This window comes from Empidonax traillii, unplaced genomic scaffold (genome assembly GCF_003031625.1).
Source record: "Empidonax traillii isolate 1590-97213 ecotype Southwest subspecies unplaced genomic scaffold, ASM303162v1 scaffold2439:size24438, whole genome shotgun sequence".
NCBI lineage: Eukaryota > Metazoa > Chordata > Aves > Passeriformes > Tyrannidae > Empidonax > Empidonax traillii.
The window spans coordinates 3,356-24,438 of NW_020957632.1; the positions used below are offsets into that span (position 1 = coordinate 3,356).

The 21,083-nt window shown below is 63.1% G+C and overlaps 2 protein-coding genes across 8 annotated transcripts; one reads left to right on the forward strand and one right to left on the reverse strand.

The window, feature by feature from the left end:
* Positions 1-300: 300 nt before the first annotated feature.
* Positions 301-11,976, forward strand: THOC5 (THO complex 5). Its single transcript, XM_027909814.1, has 19 exons — positions 301-443; positions 830-973; positions 1,616-1,729; positions 2,273-2,370; positions 2,952-3,098; positions 4,499-4,613; positions 5,061-5,193; positions 6,162-6,239; positions 6,396-6,436; positions 7,664-7,763; positions 8,120-8,228; positions 9,154-9,255; positions 9,398-9,494; positions 9,729-9,843; positions 10,525-10,628; positions 10,735-10,822; positions 11,148-11,263; positions 11,433-11,623; positions 11,783-11,976. Exons 1-19 carry the CDS (start codon positions 351-353, stop codon positions 11,844-11,846), a joined length of 2,049 nt encoding a protein of 682 aa, XP_027765615.1. The 5' UTR covers positions 301-350; the 3' UTR covers positions 11,847-11,976.
* An 809-nt stretch (positions 11,977-12,785) lies between these two features.
* On the reverse strand, positions 12,786-18,228 carry NEFH (neurofilament heavy). 7 transcript variants are annotated; one of them, XM_027909812.1, is made up of 5 exons: positions 17,412-18,228; positions 15,920-16,119; positions 15,224-15,348; positions 14,479-14,935; positions 12,786-14,094 (listed from the first exon to the last, which is right to left on the reverse strand). In XM_027909812.1, the coding sequence occupies exons 1-5, from the start codon at positions 18,202-18,204 to the stop codon at positions 13,294-13,296; spliced, it is 2,376 nt and encodes a 791-aa protein (XP_027765613.1). In that variant the 5' UTR covers positions 18,205-18,228; the 3' UTR covers positions 12,786-13,293. The 7 variants fall into 7 exon arrangements, with proteins under 7 accessions (XP_027765613.1, XP_027765614.1, XP_027765612.1 ...); XM_027909813.1 differs by having other exon boundaries at positions 12,786-14,088; positions 14,473-14,935; XM_027909811.1 differs by having other exon boundaries at positions 12,786-14,145; positions 14,473-14,935.
* Between the last annotated feature and the right edge of the window lie 2,855 nt (positions 18,229-21,083).

Genomic DNA, 21,083 nt, shown 5'->3' on the forward strand with positions numbered 1-21,083 from the left:
GGGTCTAGGGGGCTTGGAGGAGCGGAGACCTCCCCATCCCACAGCGCTGGGGGTCTGGGGGGAGGCTCTGGAGGCCCTGTGTGTTGGGGTCTGGGGGGGTCAGTGGGAGCAGAGGGTCCTGATCTGGGGTGGGGGGCTGTGGTGGATCAGAGACCCCAGGCCCTCTGTGCTGCTGGGGCTGGGAGGAGCTCGTGAGAGCAACCCTGGGAATGGGAGGGCTGGGAGGGGATGGGAGGTGCAGGGGCTGCTCTGGGACTGGCTGGAAGAGGGATTCTGGGACAGCCCTGATCCCACCCAGATGGTTTTGTGACCCCCCCCCTGTGCCCCTCCCCAGCCCTGCTGGCCTCACCATGTCCTCAGAGTCCAGCAAGAAGAGGAAGCCCAAGGTGATCCGCTCGGATGTGCCTCCGGAGGGGAAACGGGGCAAGGGAGACCCCGACCAGGTATGGAAGGCACAGGGATCAGGGACCTTCCCACTCCTGCTCCAGGCTGGCCTCCTGTCTCCCTGAGGGAAAACAGGTTGTCCAGAGAAGCTGTGGCTGCCCCTGGATCCCTGCAAGTGTCCAAGGCCAGGTTGGACGGGGCTTGGAGCAACCTGGGCTGGTGGGAGGTGTCCCTGCCCATGGAATGAGATGATCTTTAAGGTCCCTCCCAGCCAGACCACTCTGGGGTTCCATGATCTGTGAACCTCCGAAACTCCCACTGTGAATTCCTGAGTCCTCTCCATGTGTAAAGCCATTGGATTCACAGGCAGATCCGGGGGCTGTGTCTCCCAGAGCCTTTCCCAGCGGGAGGAATGAGCCCTGGAATGTGGCTGTTCCCTCTGCAGGATGTCAGGTACTACAGCGAGGAGAGCGAGGTGGATCTGCGGGACCCCATCAAGGACTACGAGCTCTACAGGGAGACCTGCCAGGAGCTCCAGAGGCTCATGGCAGAGATCCAGGAGCTGAAGAGCCGGGGAATAAAGGAAAATGTAAGGAGAGGCCTTGGCAGGTGGTGTAGTGGGTCTGTCCTTTGGGGTTTTCCCATTAATCCCAGAGGAACAGGGGCAGGAGCTGGGATGTCTCTTGGGGAGAGTCAGGGAAAGGAAGCAGCTTCCCATGTTTCTGGGGCAGGGATTGAGCCCTGGGAATGCAACAGTTTCCTTTGTCCCAGGTTCCTGGAACAGGGATTGAGCCCCTGGAAATGGGAACAGCCTTCCTTGCCCTGGACTCCTAGGGCAGGGATTGAGCCTTGGAAATGGAAGAGCTTCCCTTGTCCCAGACTGCTGGGTCAGGATTGAACTGTTGTAAATGGGAACAGCTTTCGGGGTCCCAGGCTGTGGAGCAGGGAAGTGGGAACATCCTCCCTTGTTTTGGGCTCCTGGGGCAGGAATTGAGTCCTGGAAATGGAACAGCCTCCCTTATCCCAGACTCCTGGGACACCTCAGTGCTTGAGGCTCAAACACCTCTGTTCCTACCGCTGCAAATAATCCCTGGAGTGATTCCTGAGGAGCCCAGACCCCCCTCCCAGCTCTTCCCAGCGGGTCCCTGTGACCCAGCAGACCCTGAATGAAGGGTCTGCATGGTTCCAGCCATCCCCCCCTCCTGATCCCACCCCTCTTCCCACCCCTCAGGCCGCGGAGATCGACGAGCGGCGCGTGCAGAGCTGCGTCCACTTCATGACCCTGAAGAAGCTCAACCGCCTGGCCCACATCCGCCTCAAGAAAGGGAGGGACCAGACCCACGAGGTGAGGGGGGGCATCCAGGCTGGCATCTAGGGGGGGCAGGTGGGGCTCCCCCTGCTCCTTCTGTCTCAGGGTGCACGTGGTGTGAGGAGTTAACACACCAGCCAGGCCGTGGGGATTGGGTTGGAGGTTTATCCGGAGATCCGAGCCTGGAAAACCCCTGCTGGGTGCAGGGGAACTGTAATTGTAGTGATTGATGAAGGAAGGCTGTGTGCCTATGTCTTGAACATGATGGGGGGTCAGAAAGCCCCATCTGGTGCATAAAGGGGTGTAGGATTGCCCTGCAAGCTCCAGAGTTCTTAGAGAGGGGACTCAGTCCGTGTGCTTGTCCCGTGCCTTGGCTTTGAAACCTGCTGCAAGGAGAAAAATCAGTCTGATATGTCACAATCTTTGCTTCCCCAGTACTTAAAGACGTCAATTCTTCCCCCAAAAAATCGTTGCCTAACCTAAAAGCAGCTGTCCCAAGGTGGTGTGGGGAGGGGGAGGGTGTTGGTGGCTCCTGGAAGGCACAGCTCCATCCCTGCTCCGGCTGTGTCCGTGTTCCAGGCGAAGCAGAAGGTGGACGCCTATCACCTGCAGCTCCAGAACCTGCTCTACGAGGTGATGCACCTGCAGAAGGAGATCACCAAGTGCCTGGAGTTCAAGTGAGTTTGGCCAGGGAGCAGAGGGAGCAACAGCGATGGGATGTGGTGGGGGCTTCCAGTGTTTAGGAGCTCTTGCCACGTGTCCTGAGCCTCCTGTGGGAGGAGAGTGGGTGTTCCAGGTGTCCTGGAACCATGGGATGGTTTGGGCTGGAAGGGACCTTTAGCCCATCCAGTCCTGCCCCCTGCCAGGGACACCTTCCACCAGCCCAGGTTTCTCCAACCTGGCCTTGGACACTTCCAGGGATCCAGGGGCAGCCACAGCTTCTCTGGGCAACCTGTGCCAGTGGCTCACCACCCTCACAGCCAACAATTCCTTCCCAAAATTCCTTTGGCAGTGGGAAGCTGTTTCCCTTTGTCCTGCCCCTCCAGGCCCTTGTCCCATGTCCCTCTCCAGCTCTCCTGGAGCCCCTTTAGGCACAGACAGTGGAGGAGAAAGCAGGCTCAGGTCACTGAGGGGGTGGTTCACAGAGAGGGAATTTGGGGCAGGGAGCAGCAGTGGAACACTCTTGTGGGGCACCTCAAATCCAGCTGTGCCGCAGCACTTCCCACCCTTCCCTGAGCTGATCCACCTGTCCCTGCAGATCCAAACATGAGGAGATCGAGCTGGTGAGCCTGGAGGAGTTTTACAGAGAGGCCCCCCCCGAAATCAGCCGCCCTGCCATCACCCTGGCAGAGCCCCACCAGCAGACCCTGGCCCGGCTGGACTGGGAGCTGGAGCAGCGCAAGAGGTGAGTCAGTGGTGTCCCTGCTCCCTGTCCCTGCTCCCTGTCCCTGCTCCCCTTCTGGATGTCCCTATTCCAGGGATCTGGGCAGGCACCCAGAGCTGCTGAGAGAGCAAACACGGAGGATGAAAGTTCATCCCCCTTGGATCAGTGTGGAACAAGTGACACAACTACTGCTTGGCTGAGCCCTTGGCTCAGGATTCCCTCTGTGTGGAGCTGGGCTTGGTGGGATCCTTTTTCCATAGGTCAGGGAGTTTTCTTTCATGTCCTGATGATCCCTGTTCTGCCTGCAAGGAGCAAAAGGAGCCCAGCCTGGTCTGGCACAGCCTGGAGTTGCTGGGTGTCCCTGCTCCCTGTCCTTATGCCAAGGATCTGGGCAGGCACCTGGGGCTGCTCCCTGTCCCTATTCCAGGGATCTGGGCAGGACCTGGAGCTGCTGAGAGAGCAAACGTGGGGGCTGAAGGTTTTCACACCCTCGTGGATCAGTCAGGGTGGAACAAGTGACATATTTATTGTGTGATTGGGAGATTCCCTGTGTGTGTGGAGCTGGGCTTGGTGTGATCCTTGTTCCACAGATCAGGGAGTTTTCTTTCATGTCCTGGTGATCCCTGTTCTGTCTGCAGGGAGCAGAAGGAGCCCAGCCTGGCTCAGCTGGAGCTGCTATCGTTCTGTGCCAGGGGTGGAGCTGCCAAACATCCACCCTGTCACACTGTCCTGGGGCTCAGCTGCTCCCTGACTCCTGCCCCGGGGGAAAAGCAAACATGACCCAGCATTCCTGTGTTTGGAGAACAGTCAGGCAGCTTCCAGGGCCAGCCTTCTGGAAAGATCCTCTCTGGAATGTGCTGCCTGAGGGCAGCCCTGCACAGGAATTCCCAGTCCTCACCCCCTGCTATCCAGGGAATGCCACTGTGCACCTCCCACTGCTGAGGTGGGACAGGAGCAGATGACAGTGTTGCTTGGGGTAATTCCCATGCTGGGGCCATTCACATCCATCCATGACTTTACCTTGGTGCTTTGAGCTGTGCGAGTCCATGGAGTGCTGGACTGGCTTTGGAATTCTCTGCAAGGTGCCTCTGGAGGGAGTGCAGGGATTTCAGTAGCTCTGTTTTGGGAAGGAGTGGGAAAACTGGGCCTCAGATCCTGTGTAGGAGTCTGTTGGACGGCGTGTTGACCCCCACAAATACAGCTGTGCTTGGAAACAGTTTCCAAGTCCTGCAGTGTCAGCTCTGTTCCCCCTCAGAGGGGGCTTATCCTGGACAGCTCACTCCCATTCCCAGCTTCCCTGCTCCTGTCTGAGCTCTCCTGGTTGCTGCAGTGACCTGTGAGGGCTGGGGCCTGTCACCCAGCTGGCTCCTGGCAGGTTTTGCAGCTCTGGCGTGTGGCACTAACAGAATTCCCACCCTCAGGCTGGCAGAGAAGTACAAGGAATGCCTGACCAGCAAGGAGAAGATCCTGAAGGAGATCGAGGTGAAGAAGGAATATCTGAGCAGCCTCCAGCCTCGGCTCAACAGCATCATGCAGGTACCTGAGCTCTGCAGGAGGGGACAAGGTCCTGGGGGCTGAGCTGAGGTCATGCTCCCAAGGGCAGTGCCTGGGCTGCTTTGGATCTGGATCTGGAGGGGTTTCATTCTCGGGGGGTGAGGGGCAGCTCGAGACCCCTCCGGAGCCTCCTTGTTTATGCGGCAATTCCTGCGGAGCTGGAGGAGCCGCTAAATGGGCCTTTCCCTGGAGAGTCCCACGCTGCTCCAGGCCCCTGAGACTGCCCTGGGAGGGAAGAACAGGAGGAGGAACTGAGTTATTTTCAGCTCTAAAACTTTCCCAGCCGAGGCCAGGCCGGCCCTTCCCTGGGGCTCGCCGTGCCCGGGGTGTTTAACCCGGTGCTGGCTCCATCTCCCACTGGCTCAGGGGTGGGTGAGGAGGATGAACTGCTCCCTTCCCAACACTGAAGGCTGTCCCTGTCATTCCCAGGCCTCCCTGCCTGTCCAGGAATACCTGTTCATGCCCTTCGACCAGGCACACAAGCAGTACGAGACCGCCCGGCACCTCCCGCCGCCCCTCTACGTCCTCTTTGTCCAAGCCAGTGCCTACGGACAGGCCTGTGGTGAGCACAGAGCACGAACACGGCCCTTGGAGAGGGCTTTGGGATCACCCCACAGGCCAGATTTCACTCCTGCTTGCAGGAATCACCGCTCTGGGGGGGTCTTTGCAGCCCGTGTGCTGTGGGATTGTGCTGAGCCCGGGGTGGCCCCGTGGCTGGAGCAGTGAGGCAGCAGCATTTGAAACCTTGTTGGCTCAGCTACCTGGCCGGGAGAACTGCTTGGGAAGCTCACTTCCCACCCCTTCCCCCCTTCCCAAGGTCGGCAGGGATGTCCCTGCAGCCTGGGAGCTGGCTCAGTGCTGTCACAGCCTCCCCGGAGCTGTCACCCCGTGGGGTGGGCGCTGCCTTGTGCCACCCGTGGTTTGGTGGGACTCCAGGGCATGAGGGTGCCTTTCCCTGGCCTTACAGAGGCCTTTCCCACGGATCATCTGGAAGCTTTCATCCCCTCTGGATACTTTGTGTGTTGAGGGGCTTTCTGGAGCTTCCTGAGCTAGGAGGGATTTGCTGGAAGGGGTCAGGAATCCCAGTGGGCTGTGTGGATGGAGAGGGATGTGGTGTCACCTGCTCTCATGCCACTCTGGGAGCAGGGGAGCATTGAAGGACACTGTGACACGTGGCCACAGCAGGTCCCTGCTCAGAGGCGTCCACAGCCATGGTGACACTGCTGCTCCTCCCTGCCTGTGCCATCCAGACCCCAGTCCCTCCTGGCTCCTGAGAAGGATTTGACCTCCATGGTTTGCAGGGAGGGTCCCACAACACCCAGCATTTTCCTCCCGCTGCCCCCATCCTGCCCAGGACATCCAGCCCTGTGGTGGCCCCACAGAACCTTCCAGACAACTGCTCTTTTCTCTTACCCTTGCTTGGAGGTTTTCCTGCCAGGAAGCAGGAGTTCAGGGGGCAGGGCTGCCCTGCCAGGAGCCTCTCCCAGCAGAAGGGTGACCCCCAGCTCAGTTCTCCTGTCTCCCCTGCAGACAAGAAGCTGGTGGTGGCCATTGAGGGCAGTGTGGAGGAAGCCAAGGCCCTGTACAAGCCCCCCGAGGACTCGCAGGGTGAGTTGGGGGGTGCCTGGGGGACACGTTCCTGAGTGTCTGCAGCTTCCTTTTGCTGGGAGAGGGATGTCTGAGGGAGCATCCCTTGGAGAAAGGGCTGGTGGAGGAAGAGATGAGTCCTGGGTGGTCCCTGCTCAACCCCCTCTCTCTGTGCAGACGACGAGAGCGACTCGGACGCAGAGGAGGAGCAGACCACGGTAAGGGACAGCTCTGGATCCTGCTGGATCCTGGGAGCTGCTGGGAGAGCTGGGCCTGGGTGGGGCTGGGAGCTGGTCCCTGCACGCTGTGAGTGTGTGTGGAGGGGCTCTGGTGTTACATCCAGACGTTTCTTGGCAGGAGGGAGGTGCCATTTCCCGGTTTGTGTCCTAAATGCAGGAGAGCCGGAATACAAAGCTGCTCCAGTGTGTCCCACCACACTCACATCCCAGATGGAGCTGCTCCACTTTGTATAAATAGCCTGAGGGCAGGGAGCTGGTGTCCAACGGGGAGGGATCTGTGTCCATCCCCTGCCAAAAGCGTTCTCTGTGCCAGGGGTTGTTCAGCACTCCCTCAAGGCAGTGTTCATCCTGCAGATAGTTCCTGCTGGATTCTGGAGGTGCTGGTTGCCCCCCAACATCAAAGCCTGAGGGGGGTCTGGACCTCCACTCCCACCACGTGGCAGAGCACTGGGTCTATTGAGCTGTTCCTGGGGGGAAGAGAAAAGGGAAATGCCTTGTGTGCAGGGAAGGGAACGGAGCTGGGAAGGGGCTGGAGCAGCAGGAGCAGCTGAGGGAGCTGGGGGGGCTCAGCCTGGAGAAAAGGAGGCTCAGGGGGGACCTTCTGGCTCTGCAATCCCTGACAGGAGGGGGGAGCTGGGGGAGTTCGGGCTCTGCTCCCAGGGAACAGGGACAGGAGGAGAGAGAACGGCCTCAGGCTGTCCCAGGGGAGGCACAGGTTGAATATTGGGAAAATTCCTTCATGGAAAGGGCTGTCCAACTCTGACACAGCTGACCAGGGCAGGGGTGGAGTCCCCATCCCTGGAGGGATTTGAAATCCCCTACAGATGTGGCACATGGGGACATGGTCAGTGGTGGCCTTGGCAGTGCTGGGGAACGGTTGGACTCTGTGATCTGAAGGATCTTTCCCAACCTGATCAATTCTGGGGTTCTAGGAGCTGCCCCTTGCAGTGGGGAAGCTTTTGGAGCCAACAGGCCTTTGGCTCTGTCTCCCAGGGGTGGGGATGCTCCTGGGAGCTGAAGGAACAACAGGAACCAGAGCTGGGCGAGGGTTTCCTGCTGCTCTCCCTCCCCAGGGCAACTCTGTGCCTGTGCCCCTGGGATTCTGGGAGACTAAAGGAGCAGGAAAGAGCAGTGGGATGGGCAGGAGGAGTCCCTGGGTTGGGGAGGAGCAGGAGAAGGCTCTGAGAGCTGTTTTATCCCCCCTAGAAGCGGCGCAGGCCCACCCTGGGAGTGCAGCTGGACGACAAGCGCAAGGAGATGCTCAAGAGACACCCCTTGTCCGTCACCATCGACCTCAAGTGCAAAGGTGAGGGCTCTGGGGTGGGACAGCAGGACAGGGACAACCCAGCAGCACCCTGGGGTCCTCAAGGAGAGCTGGGGGGGATGGAAGGGTTTTCCTGAGTCTTCCATGGAGGGAGCTCCTCTCACCCACCACACACGGGGTAGGTGACCTTGCCCTGCAGCTCTTCCATCCCACTGGGAACTTTTCTCTTCTCGTGGGGTCTTGGGCCTGGCAGACACCACCTGGGAAACACTGGTGGGGTCATTCCAGTGGATCCAGGTGCTCCCACACCACCCCTCTGCCCTGGCTGTCCCAGCAGAGGGGGGAGGGGGTGGCTCTGGGCTGGAGCAGCCACCGATGCTGTCCCTGCTCTGGCGCAGATGAGAACGTGCTGCACCTCACCTTCCACTACCTGATGAACCTCAACGTCATGACGGTGAAGGCCAAGGTCACCACGGCCATGGAGATGACCACGGCCATCAGTGCTGGGTAAGGGGGTCTGGTGGGCTCCAACTTGAAGATCATGGGGCCTGTGGGAGCCAGGAGCCCTGCACAGCCTGGAGATCGTGGGACAGGGATCCCCTGGGATCCAGGAGCCCTGCACAGCCTAGAGATCATCAGGCAGTGACCCCTCTGCCCCTTGGGGTCCAGGAGCCCTGAGCAGCCAGGGCACCCTCCTCCTCTCCCTCTGCCATGCCAAGCCAGGAGCAGGGAGTTTGGGAGCCTTTGGCAGAGCTGTCAGGAGCTGGGAAGAGCCTCTCCTGCTGTCCCATTCAGCCTCCCTCCCCCAGGCCGTGCTGGCAGCTCCTCAGGTCACCTTGTCCTGAGCTCTGGAGATGCAGCTGCCTCTCCCTGTGCTCCCCAGAGCCCTCTGGAGCCTGACTGGGGTGAGGAATAGCTGAAGTGGCAGCTCTGGGGGCCTGCCCAGGGAGCTCCCACAAGCTGCCAGCTCTGCTGTGGCTCTCCCTGGGACAGGAGGAGGTGCCTGAGGAAGAGGGAGGTGGGAGAAGCTGGTCTGGACTTATCTGGAACCAGGTGTTGCCTCCCAGCCTGTCCCACATGCAGCCTCTCCATCCCCTTGGGATTTTCACTGTAGACACCCCAAACCAGGGAGGCTGTGCCTTGAGCCAGACCCCAAATCCTACAGCCCACTGTGCTTGGTCAGGCTTGGGATTACAGTCAGACATGCCTTGGAGGGAGCAGCCTCCTGGGAAGTTGGTACCTTGTGATTCCCATCTTCTTCCCAGCCAGGGTGGAGACAGAACATTAGGAGAGGAATTCGGGGAAAGCCATTCTGGTCCTGAACTTGTAGAGCTCATAATCCCCTTCTCTGAGTTTGGGGCCTGTTAGTGGCCACCCCAGAGAGATGTGGAGCCCAGGCTGCCTCTGGCTGAGCTCTCCTCTCCTCCTGCAGGGACCTGCTGTCCCCAGACTCCCTCCTCAACTGCCTCTACCCCGGAGACCACGGGAGGAAAACCCCCAACCCGGCCAACCAGTTCCAGTTCGACAAAGTGGGGTGAGTGGGGGGTGGTTGGGCTGAGTGCCCCACTCCCAGCGTGGCACATCCCTCCCTGGCCTGGCAGGGAGGCTTTGGAAGTGGTGGGACAGGGTGAGGGGATGCTCTGGGGTGACATGATCCTTCCTTGTTGTCCCCACAGCATCGTGACCCTGAGTGACTACGTGACGGAGCTGGGGCACCCCTACGTGTGGGTGCAGAAGCTGGGAGGCCTGCACTTCCCCAAGGATCAGCCTCAGGCACGGCACACCCCCTCCCCTGTCCCCCACAGCAGCTTTGGGGACACTCTGGGGACACTCATGTCCTGTGCTGTCCCCTCAGAGCTGCTCCCAAACCGCATTTCACTCGCAGCTGGGCTGGGCGTGTGGGGCACAGACGGGATGGTCTGAGCCCTGGGAGGGACACTGAACCACCCCGCTGGCGCCTGCTGGGCTGTGGGGTGCCAGTGCCAGTGCCATCCCTCCTGCCCACAGCACACAGTCACTGCAGACAACTCTCTGAGTGCCAGCCACATGGAGCTGACCGTGAAGCTGCTGCGGAGCCGCCTGCAGTCCCGCCTGGCCCTGCACAAGCAGTTCGCCTCCCTCGGTGAGTGCCAGCCTTCCTGGGGACAGGGCTGCAGTGACAGAGTCCCCTGCTGGTCCCCTCATCCATCCTCAGGGACACAGATCCAGTGGCAGGATCCTGCTGGCATTCCAACCCATCCTTAGGGGCAGGGGAGCAGTGGCAGGGTCCCCACGCAGGGCAGAGCTGGCTGGTGTCACCTTTAGCGTTCCCAGTCATTCCCTCTGTCCGTGAGGGGTGAGGGAGGCAGCAGGGATGGGGGAGCTGCCCTGGTCTGGGGGGGCAGGGAAGGGCTGTGCCCCTCTCAGTGCCCAGCACCCCCTTAGGAATGGCCATCCCAGCACTGGGAAGGGATTTGGGTCATGGCAGGAGGGGAACCACCCCTGGGCCTGCTGAGCAGCCCAGGGATCCAGGGGGATCATGGGATCCAGTGGGATCACAGCCCAGGAATCCAGGAGGATCCCAGCCCAGGGATCCAGGGGGATCTCAGCCCAGGGATCCAGTGGTATCCCAGCCCAGGGATCCAAGGGGATCCCAGCCCAGACCTCTGCTGGTCCTGCTGAGCAGCTGGTGGAGGTGCAAAGGATAACAACAACATCCCAGGTCCTGGTTTGGGGGCCTCCCTCCTGGCAGGACAGTGGCAGGATGGTGGCAGAGCTTGTGCCCAGCCCTGCCCTGCTCAGCTGGCCCTGTCCTTGTCCCCAGAGCACGGGGTCGTGCCGGTGTCCAGCGAGTGCCAGCAGCTCTTCCCCACCAAGGTCGTGTCCCGCCTGGTCAAGTGGACGGCAATTCCCTTTGAGGACTACGCTGTAAGTGCCAAACACAGGGATAAATCCCTTCCAGCCCCTTCCCACCCCTCTCCCAGCCCTTTTCCAGCTCCCACCTGGCACCAGCTCATTCCTCATCCCCTCCCAGGAGCTGCCTTACACCAAGGATGTGATCGAGGCCGGCTTGGCTGAGGACACTCACCTCTACTACATGGCCCTGATAGAGAGGGGAACAGGTGAGAGGATCTCCTCCCCCTGGGAATTCCCACTCCCCACACCCCCAGGGCAGCTTCTGGGGGTCTGCATGGAAAATGCCGCTGGTTTGAGGCCCTGGGGCTCTCCACTCACTTCTGCCCCGTGGCGGTTCTGTGCCCTCCTCAGAGGGGACCTGGGCCTTGGAGGGGTCCTGACTGGCTTTGGGCTCATCTTTGGGGTTTGCTTGAGCTTCGGGTTCCTCCACCTTCTGGGGCTCCTCTACTTTCTATTCCTTGGGCTCCTCCACCCTCTCCTTGGGCTCCTCCACCTTCCCTTCCCTGGGGGTGACACGTTCTCCCTGCCCAGCCAAGCTCCAGGCAGCCGTGGTCCTGAATCCCGGTTATTCCACACTGCCGCCCGTCTTCAGCCTGTGCCTGAACTGGAAGGGGGAGCGGAACAGCAGCAACGACGACAACATTCGGGTAACAGGGGGGGCAGAGGGGCCCTTTTTGGGGTGTCCCCAGCGGTTCTGTGCCCACAGCGAGGGAGATGTTGGGCTGAGCTGCTGGGTGGGCACCTGGGTGCAGCAGCAGGGTCGGGCAGTGCAGAGCAGGGATCCGAGCCCACACCAACCCCATCCCTGTTCCCCAGGCCATGGAGAGCGAGGTCAACGTGCACTACAAGGAGCTGTGGGGGCCCAAACCGGGCTACCAGCTCCTCACCAACCAGCTGCAGCGCCTGTGCATGGTGCTGGACGTGTACCTGGAGACAGAGCCCCACGATCCCAGCGTGGAGGGGCCCAAGGAGTTCCCCCAGGAGAAGATGTGTCTGCGCCTGGTCAGGTGAGAGCCCCGGCTGAGGGTGCTGGAGGGACCTGGGTGGCACTGCTGTCCCCTGGTGCCAGCCCTGAAGCCTGTCCTGTGTGGGTCTGCCCCGGCAGTGGGTGCCAGGGGGTTCCTGATCCCTGTGGGTCACGGCCTGTCCCTCTTCTCCCTTTCCAGGGGTCCCCTGCGCCTGAAGCCCTTCAAGTTCAACTACCCCCAGGGGTTCTTCAGCCATCGCTGAGCCCCCCATGGGCTCTGGGATGGGCCTCGTCCCCCCTGCAGGGGGAGTGTCCCCATCCCCCCCTTTCAGCTCCTTTTCCAAGATTTTGGGGTTGGTTTTGTAGCCAAAGGGATTAAACTGAACCGAAGGAGACGCGTGTGTGTGTCCTGTGTGTGCAGCGGGTGGGGAGTGGGGGCCTGTGGGGGCTCCAGCAAGGCCTGTGTCCCATCCCTGGGCTCTGACGGCTTTTCATGAGATGCTGCCTGTCTCCTGCCCTCCCTCCCCACCTCCGGGAGCTGAGCTGGCTAAAACTGAGCTGGCTAAAAATAGCCTTTGTGCGGAGCCCGCACTGCAGCCCCGGCCTGTCCTTGCCGGCGCTGGCTCCCGGCCCACTCGGCACCATCCCTGCGGCTGGGGGGGCTTGGAGGGGAGCAGGGCATGGACCTGGGACAGGCAAGAGGAGGGTTGGGCCATGGCAGCCCCCCAGCTCACCCTGGTTGGCACCAGGAGTTGGGTTGTGCCCCCTCCTTGCCCTGGGTGGGTCCTGTCCCACATCCCTGCAGGCACAACTGGGGCTCCAGCCCCGCTCCCAAGGGCACTATCCCTCCTGCCCCCCTCTCCAGGGAGAGATTTGTCCCCCAGGAGGGCTGACAGCCCCCCTGCTGCTGCCCCACAGCCCCTGCCCTGGGTGCAGTGCTGCAGCCCTTGGGTTAATCCAGGCTCTCCTGCTCCCTTGGGAGCCAGGCTTTAAAAAGAGAAGGGACAAAACACACTGAAATCCTTGGGAAAGCGTGGGGGGGCTGGCCCTGTTTCCATCCCCAGGACATGGGGGGTCCTTTGTGCCTGCACTGGAGGGTGTGTTTTCCCTCTGGAAAGACGGATCCCCCTTCCTGCTTCCCTTCCCTCCCTCCCTCCCTCCCTCCCTCCCTCCCCCCAGGACAGACCTGCAGAGCCAGGATGTCTCCGTAAGCACTTTTATTTGGTTATTGCACAGTAAGCAAAGATCAGTGGGCTGAGGTTCCTGGTGCACCCGTGTGTGTCTGTGAGCGATTCCTGCAGCTCCCAGCCCGTGTCTGTGAGCAATTCCTGCAGCTCCCAGCCTCTCCCACCGCTGCTCCAGGGGACAGTCCCCCCACCCCGGGCAGGGCAGGACCCCGCCAGCCCCCCCCAAGCAGCTACAGCTCTGCATTGCACTCGTCCATCCATTGCACATACATTGAATAAATGCACTTAGGGGAGAAGGGTGGAGGGGTCCCCCTGGGGGTCTCCCCTCTTCTCCTGGGTTATAATTCAAGTGTTAAATGTGGGGATCACGTTCTGCGAGGGAAGCGTCGCCCACCCTGCGGCTCTCACAGGGCCTATTGCTAAGGGGAAGCCCAGCCTGGGGGTCCCACCCCGGGCCCGGCCCTCGGGGGGGACAGGGCAGCCCCCGTGCCCGCAGTGCCTGTTGGCACCCAGGACTCTGCACTCACTTCTTCCCTGCAGTGGGGGCCGGCTCCAGGGCCGTGCCCTCCTTGCTGGAGGGGGCCTCGGCCTTGGGGGGGTCCTTGCTGGCTTTGGGCTCATCTTTGGGTTTTGCTTGGGCTTTGGGTTCCTCTTTCTTGGGTTCCTCTGCCTTCTCCTTCCTGGGCTCCTCTGCCTTCTTGGGCTCCTCCACCTTCTCCTTCTTGGGCTCCTCAACCTTTTTCTTGGGCTCCTCCACTTTCTTGGGCTCCTCTGCCTTCTCCTTCTTGGGTTCCTCCACTTTCTCCTTCTTGGGTTCTTCCACTTTCTCCTTCTTGGGCTCCTCCACCTTCTCTTTTTTGGGCTCCTCCACCTTCTCCTTCTTGGGTTCCTCCACTTTTTTCTTTGGTTCCTCCACCTTCTCCTCAGCCTTTGGCTTCTCAGCCTCCTTGGCGGCCGCTTTGCCGACCTCCTGCTGAGGTTTTGGTGGAGTCTCCTTCTCGACTTTTCCTTCTTCAGCAGGTTTGGGGCCTGGCTTGGGGGTCTCCTTCACCTGTGGGGCTGGAGGCTCTGGCACCTTCTCTTTGGGTTTCTCCTCTGCCTTGGCTGGGACATCTTTCTTGGGAGGTTCCTCCTTCTTTCCCTCCTCCTTGGAGGGAGCCTTCACCTCCTTGGGCTGCTCCTCCTTCGCGGGGGCTTTCGGCTCCTTCGGAGCAGGGCTTGGCTCCTTGGCTGGGGCCACCTCCTTCTGTGGAGACCTGGCCTCCTCCTTCCCAGGAGATTTGACCTTCTCAGGGGACTTCACAGCTGGGCTCTTGGCCTCCTCCTTGGAGGGGGTTGGGGGCTTCTCTGGGGACTTCACAGTTGGGGTCTTGGCCTCCTCCTTGGAGGGGGTTGGGGGCTTCTCTGGGGACTTCACAGTTGGGGTCTTGGCCTCCTCCTTGGAGGGGGTTGGGGCTTTTTCAGGGGATTTGACAGAGGGGGGTTTGGCTTCGTCCTTTGAGGGAGCTGCAGGTGTCTCTGGGGACTTCACAGCCGGGCTCTTGGCCTCTTCCTTAGGTGGGGCTGAGGGTTTCTCGGGGGTCTTGGCCTCGTCCTTTGAGGGGGGTGCAGGTTTCTCAGGGGACTTCACGGTGGGGGTCTTGGCCCCCTCTTTTGAGGGGGGTGCAGGTTTCTCAGGGGACTTCACCGTGGGGGTCTTGGCCTCCTCCTTGGAGGGGGTTGCAGGTTTTTCTGGGGACTTCACAACTGGAGTCTTGGCCCCCTCCTTGGAGGGGGTTGGGGGCTTTTCAGGGGACTTGGCCTCCTCCTTTGAGGGGTACTCAGGTTTCTCTGGAGACTTGGCCTCCTCTTTTGCAGGAGACTTGGCCTCTTCTTCACCCTCTTCAGCTTTCTCCTCCTCTTCTTCTTCCTCCTCTTCAGCTTTCTCCTCTTCCGCCTCTTTCTCAGCCTCCTCCTCCTCCGTGACCTCCTCGGTCACCTGGATCTCCTCCGTCTGCTCCTCCACTATCACCGTCTCCTTCTCCGACTTTTCCACCAGCTTGATCTTCTCCTCGCTCTTCACCTTGATGTTGGTGGTGATGCTGGGAGCCTTGGGGACCACCTCGGGGTAGGAGAGCATCCCAATGCCGGTCTCGAGCCGATATTCCTCCCCTTCCAAGAGCTTTCTGCCAGGAAGAGACCAGAGTAGGGCAGTCAGTGATGGCTTCTCCTCCTCTCCCGTGACCAGGAGCTGCCAGCCCTGTCCTGCAGTTCAATCTCCCTCCCTGCCCTGGATCACCCTCCTGGGCTGGGCAGGTTTCATCACCCTTCCCTCCACACTCCAGGGCTGGATCACGCAGTTGGATGTCAATCTTAGGGGATGGATGGTTCTCACCGAGAAGAGCCCGGGGGACACCTTGAGCAGCCCTGGCTGAGACTCCCCCACCACCACCCTTGCCCTGCCCACCCTGTACCTGTAGGCAGCAATTTCGATGTCCAGGGCCATTTTGACGTTGAGCAGATCCTGGTATTCCCGGAGCTGAGCTGCCATCTCCCACTTGGTGTTCCTCAGCTCGCTGTCCAGCTGCTGGATGGTTTCCTGTGGGCACACAGAGCAGCAGGAGTGTGACATGGGCTGTGGGGGGACAGGGGTCTGCAACCACTTCCTCCCGCGGACACACAGGGAAGGGGACACATCCAGGGGCTGTTCCAGGATGTCCAGTTCCCTCGGGAGACCTGGCAGGGGGGACTCCAGCTCCTCCCAGCACTCCCTCCAGCCAGGATGAGCTGTGGGAAGGTTTCTCCCACATGGGAAAGTCCAGTGACCACAAAATCCCGGCCTGAGGTGGATGGGGACAGGGCATCACGCTGGGGACGGTGTTTCAGTCCAAGGCCAACACCCAGTGCAGCCCTCACTTCCCAAGCCTGGGACACAGTACAGGGCCTGAACCTTGGACACGATTCCACGGAGTTCGTGACCAACATCACATGCATGAGGGGCATGGCAGCCTGGACACCACCTCAGGCTCTGAGAATCTGATCTGGGGGGCTGGGGAAGGCCCAGACACAGCCCTGAGGATGTGCCAGAGCTCGTGGCCAAAACACCAGCGCTGCTCCGCCCTGGCAGCCGGAGGGTCCCTCCCCAGGAGACAATCCCTGCTCCAGGTTACCTGGTAGGACAGGACATCTGCGTGATGCCGCTCCTCAGAGTCCTGCCTCTGCCTCTCCAGTGACTCCTGGGTCCCTTTGAGAGCCTCCAGCTCGGTGGTCTTGGCCTGGAGCTGCCGGCGGTACTCGGTGATCTCCTCCTGGGCCACTCTCATGGCGTCCGTGTTCACCTTGGCCACCTCTGACAGCTTGTCCAGCCTCACTGCAACGGGAAGGGGGACGTGGAGGGGGGCAGGGACAGAGGCAGCAGTTCTGGGGGAACCTCAGATCCTGCCATTCCACACATCCCTGCCTGGTGTCCTCTGTTGAGCCGGCCCAGGCTCCCCGGGCTCGCTGCCTTCCCACCCCTTGCCCTGGGAGGTGAAGGAGGACCCTCCCGAAGGAAGGCAGCTCCATCCTGCTGGGGGCTGGAGGAGGACGGGCACGACCGGCTGGGTGGGCGTTTTCGTCGTGCTGGGCGTCACCCAGTGCAGACCCTCTCCGCAGACCCCTCCTCGGGCTATGCCACAGCCCCCCCCCGACTCCCCGCATCACCGCACCCACACACCGCACCCCGGGCCGAGGCGCGGTGGGGGGGTTTGCCGCAGAGCCCTGCGGACACACCCCGAGGGATGGGGATGGGGGGGACAGGAAAAGGGGACAGGAAGGGTGGGACACAGATCCTGCGGTTCCCGGGGCAGCCCCCGCCCCGCGGGACCCGCTCCCACAGGTCCGCGCTGCCGCTGCCCGCGGTGCTGAAAGCCCGCTGTCCGCGGTGCTGGACCCGCCCTGCGCCCATGGGCGCTGAGCCCCGGGGTGCTGAGCCTCGGGGGTGCTGAGCCTCGGGGTGCTGAGCCTCGGGGGTGCTGAGCCCCCCCCCCCGAAGGGTTACTCCCTGCCCTCCCCCCTCCCGCATTAGGGATGCGGTACCGCCCCCCCGTCCCGCACTGCGAACCCCCTCTGGCCTCGCCCCAGCCGACAGGGACCAGGAGGACACCCTGCAGCATGGGGGAGGGAACTCCAAAAACTTGCGGGGTGCCGTGATCCTGGCACCCTCCTCGAAACGCACTGCGGGGCGGGAGTGGGAGCACCCACAGGCACCGGGGGGCTAGGGGCAGGGGTGGGGCTACCCTGATTCCCACCCAGAGCACTGGATATAGAGGGGATTTCTGCCGTCCCTTGGGAGTGGGGTCCCCTAATACCCTCCCAAAGCAAAATTTAACTGGGGGGGTCCCTGCCCCTCCCACAAGGGTGGAGGTACCTTAACATCCTCCCGCAGCACAGTATAAATGGAGGGGGTCTCTGCACTTCCTTGGAGTGGGGGTCCCCTAATGTCCTCCCAAGGCACAGTTTAAATGGGGGGTCCTTGCCCCTCCCGGAGTGGGGTCACCCTAAAACCCTCCCGGAGCGCGGCACACAGGGATGAGAGGGGTGGTCCCCGGGCACGCCCTTCCTCTGACCCGCTCCCGGAGGGGCGTCCCCAGGGAGGAGCAGGGCCTCCCCCCTCACACTCACCGCGGAACCACTCCTCCGCCTGCAGGGTGCTGCGGGCGGCCGTGCCCTCCAGCTGTGCGCGCAGGTCCCGGAGCGCGGCGGTGACCCCGGGCCGCAGCGCCGAGGGGGGCTCGGCGGAGGGCTCCGGCCGCGCCCCCCGCAGCAGCGCTCCCACCTCGGCGCGGTGCTGCCTCCGCAGCATCTCCGCCTCCTCCCGCAGCGCCCGCGCCCGCTCCTCCAGCGGCGCCCGCGCCCGCTCCTCCTGCGCCGAGCGCTGCGCCAGCCCCCGCGCCGCCGCCTCCAGCTCCCCGCGCTGCCGCGCCTCGTCCTCCAGCCGCCCCCTCAGCGCCGCCACGTCCTCGGCCAGGCGGGCCCGCTCCAGCCGCAGCTGCCCCTTCTCGGCTCCCAGGCGCAGGACGGTGCCCCGCATGTCCCGCAGCTCCCGCGCGTACAGCTCGCCCATGGCCGAGCGCCCCGCCTGCTGCTGCCGCAGCGCCGCCGCCTCGGCCGCCAGCGCCCGGTTCTGCTGCTCCAGCGCCCGCACCCGCTCGATGTAGCCGGCGAAGCGGTCGTTCAGCACCTGCAGCAGCTCCTTCTCGTTGCGCGCCCGCGGTTCGCCGTTCAGCGAGTCCAGGCTCTCGGTGGAGGACGCGGCCGCGCTGCCGCCGCCGCCCCCCGCGCCCCGCGCCCGCCCTGCCACCGGCGCCGGCCACGAGTAGAAGCCGCTGGAGGCGGCGGAGCCCCGGGGAACGCGGCCCGGCTCCTTGCGGAGCCCCCCCGGGGGGCCCAGCAGCGTCTCCAGCATCAGGCTCATGGTGACCCCCCCGCCCTCGCTGCGGCACCGCCGCGGACGCCCCGCTTTATAGGGCTCGGGGAGGCCGCTCCGCCCCCGCCACCGGCAGCGGGGGAGGGCACCGGCACCGGCACCGGCACCGCCCCGCGTCGCCGCCGCAGCCCCGGGGGTGCGGGGACATCCCGCGGCCACGCCCCGGCAGAGCAGGGGGATGCGGTGGGGACAGGGAGTCGCACGGGCTGCGAGTGGGGACCCCCCCGGCGAGAGAATTGGGAACCCTCCGGCAAGACAACTGGGACCCCCGGGGCACAGCAGGACCCCGGAACAGAGATTGGGACCCCGGGGTACAGCAGGACCCCGGAACAGAGATTGGCACCCCCAGGACACAGCAGGACCGCTGGAATAAAGAGTGGGACCCCCGGTAAGGGAGGGGAATGCTCCTGAAGGGAATCCCCCAGGCTTCCTGCTCGCATCCCGTAAGACCCCAGGGAAAAAAAGGATGGCAGCCCAGGGAAGGACATGGGATGCTCCTGATGGGAGCATGGATCCCCCAGGCAGGGAGCAGGACCACTGGGAATAAAGAATGGGAGCCCCGGGAAGGGAGTGGAGAGCTCATGAAGAGAGCACGGATTCCCTGGGTAGAGGGGGATCCCCCGGAATAGAGGCTGAGACCCCCAAGGAAGCAGGGGGATGCTCCTGAAGAGAGCACTCATCCTCCGGGCAGGAATAGAGAATGGGAGTCCCGGGAAGGGAGCAGGGACCTCCAAGGGCAGAGTAAGGACCCCGTGGGAATTGGGCGGTGCCTGAAGGGAGTATGGACCCCCCGGACAGAGAGTGGGACCCTCAGAAAGGGAGGGGAGACCCCCGAGGACAGAGTGAGGCCCCCATGGAAAGGGAGTGGGGAGCCCTCCAATGGGAGCATGAACTCCCTGGGCAGAACCCCCGGGAAGGGAGTGGGACCCCCAGGAATAGGGAGTGGGAGCCCTGGGAAGGGAGCCGGGACCACCCAGGGTAGAGCAGAGTCTTGTCCTCTGTGAAACAGAGAGGGGAGACCCCCGGGGGGTACAGACACCCCTCCCCCACGGGTGGGATGACAGGGCAGGGACCCTGGGGGGGGCTCAGCACCCAGACCACCCCCGGGGGTATAACACTGACTGGGAGAGGGGGGCGGAGGGGGGACCCTGGGCTGCCAGGAGGGTCCCCCCGGGTTCCTCTGTCCCAAGGGAGAGGGGACTCCCCTGTGGGTGCTGGGGGGGCTCTAGGCAGGGAGTCGGGGGGAGAGCCAGCTCTGCCCTCCTGGCTGGGAAGGGGCTGGGAGGGGAGGGGGACCCCTCTGAGCCCCTCAAAATCCTGCCCTTGGGTCCTGAGCACGGACCGACCTGCCTGTCAATCATGGGAAGCCCTGCCCACTGCAGCAAGCTCCGCCCACCATAGACAGCCACGCCCACCATGGACCGCCTGGCCAATCAGCGCTCGTGGACGGCCTGCCCAGTCAGCCCATCCTGCCCAGGGGCCAATCAGCCCTCACAGACCACCCAGCCAATCAGCACAGCTGCAGTCCAGCCAATCAGCACCCACCTGTGGGTGGATCCCGACAGCTCAACCAATGAACAGCCACATACATGGCAGCCAGCCAATGAGCAGCCAGGTGCAGAGATCCCAGCCAATCAACACACGTGTCCAGAGAGCTCAGCCAATCAACAGGCAGTTGTATAGATCCCAGCCAAACACCTCCCAGCTACACAGATCCCAGCCAATCAACACCCAGGTGCACAGATCCCAGCCAATCAACTCCCTGCTGTGTAAATCCCAGCCAATCAGCAGCCAGTCCATGGATCCCCAGAGAATCCCGTGGTGTCCCCGCTGTCCCGCAGCAGAAGCAGGTCCCACCACACCCTTCATCCCCCAAAAAAACACGGAAGTGGATCCAGGAGCAGCCGAGGCTGCCCGTGGGATGTGCCAGGAGGAAGGGGGGAGGCTGAGCAGGGGACAGAGCCTGAGGGTGTTGGGGGCACAGGGACAGAGCCTGGGGATGTTGGGGACACGGGGACTGTGGGGCCGGACACCCCTGTGCCCCCCTGCCTCCGCCGAACGTCGCCGTGGGAAGGAGCCACCAGCAGTGACCGCTCCCGGCCATTCGGCACCGGGCCAGGTGGCACCCACGGGTGAGGGGACAGGGGGTGCCCCAGGGGGCCCTTCCCGCCCCGTAGCCCCGTAGGAAGGGGGGCACCCGGCTCCGAAAAGGGGGACACAGCTTATGGAGGGGGGGACCCTGTCCCCATGTCCTGTCCCGATCCCTGTGGTGTGCCCTGTCCCCATCCCGTGTCCCCATCCCGTGTCCCCATCCCGTGTCCCCATCCCTTTCCCCCCGATCCCGCTCCCGGCCCCGCCCCTCCCGCCGTGGCCCCGCCCCCCGTCCCCGCCCCCACGCAGGCCCCGCCCCCGCCCCGGAAGCGCTCCCCGATCCTCGGTTCCGGTGCCCGCGGGAGGCGGCGGCAGGTACGGGATGGGATCGGGATCGGGATCGGGACAGGGAATGGAACAGGGACCGGGAATGGGACCGGGACCGAGCTGCTCCCCTGCCCCGCCCGTGCGCTCCGCGGGACGGGCCCCCCCCGCCCCCGCCGGGACTCGAGCCGGGCCGTGCCCTGGGCCCGGGCCCCTCCTGGACCGGGCTGGGGCCACGTTCGGTCCTCCGGGCCGGGCTGTCCCCGTGCCCTGTCCCGGCACAGGCTGTGTCCCCATTCTGACCCTCGGCCCGGCCCCCCTCGCCCCGGGACCGGGCTGTGTCCCCCTCCTGTCCCCCCCTATCCCGGACTGTGTCTCCCTGTCCCAGGCTGTGTCCCCCTCCTGTCCTCTCCTATCCCAGGCTGTGTCCCCCTCCTGTCCCCTCCTATCCC

Excerpts from the sequence above, each read along its gene's own strand:
- THOC5 (XM_027909814.1), top strand. The coding sequence starts at position 351 with ATGTCCTCAGAGTCCAGCAAGAAGAGGAAGCCCAAGGTGATCCGCTCG. Across the intron at positions 8,229-9,153 it reads ACCACGGCCATCAGTGCTGG|GGACCTGCTGTCCCCAGACT; the intron begins GTAAGGGGGTCT and ends CTCCTCCTGCAG. Across the intron at positions 11,624-11,782 it reads ATGTGTCTGCGCCTGGTCAG|GGGTCCCCTGCGCCTGAAGC; the intron begins GTGAGAGCCCCG and ends CTCCCTTTCCAG.
- NEFH (XM_027909807.1), bottom strand. The coding sequence starts at position 18,204 with ATGAGCCTGATGCTGGAGACGCTGCTGGGCCCCCCGGGGGGGCTCCGC. Across the intron at positions 16,120-17,411 it reads GGCGGAGGAGTGGTTCCGCG|TGAGGCTGGACAAGCTGTCA; the intron begins GTGAGTGTGAGG and ends TTCCCGTTGCAG. Across the intron at positions 15,349-15,919 it reads CAGATGTCCTGTCCTACCAG|GAAACCATCCAGCAGCTGGA; the intron begins GTAACCTGGAGC and ends GTGTGCCCACAG.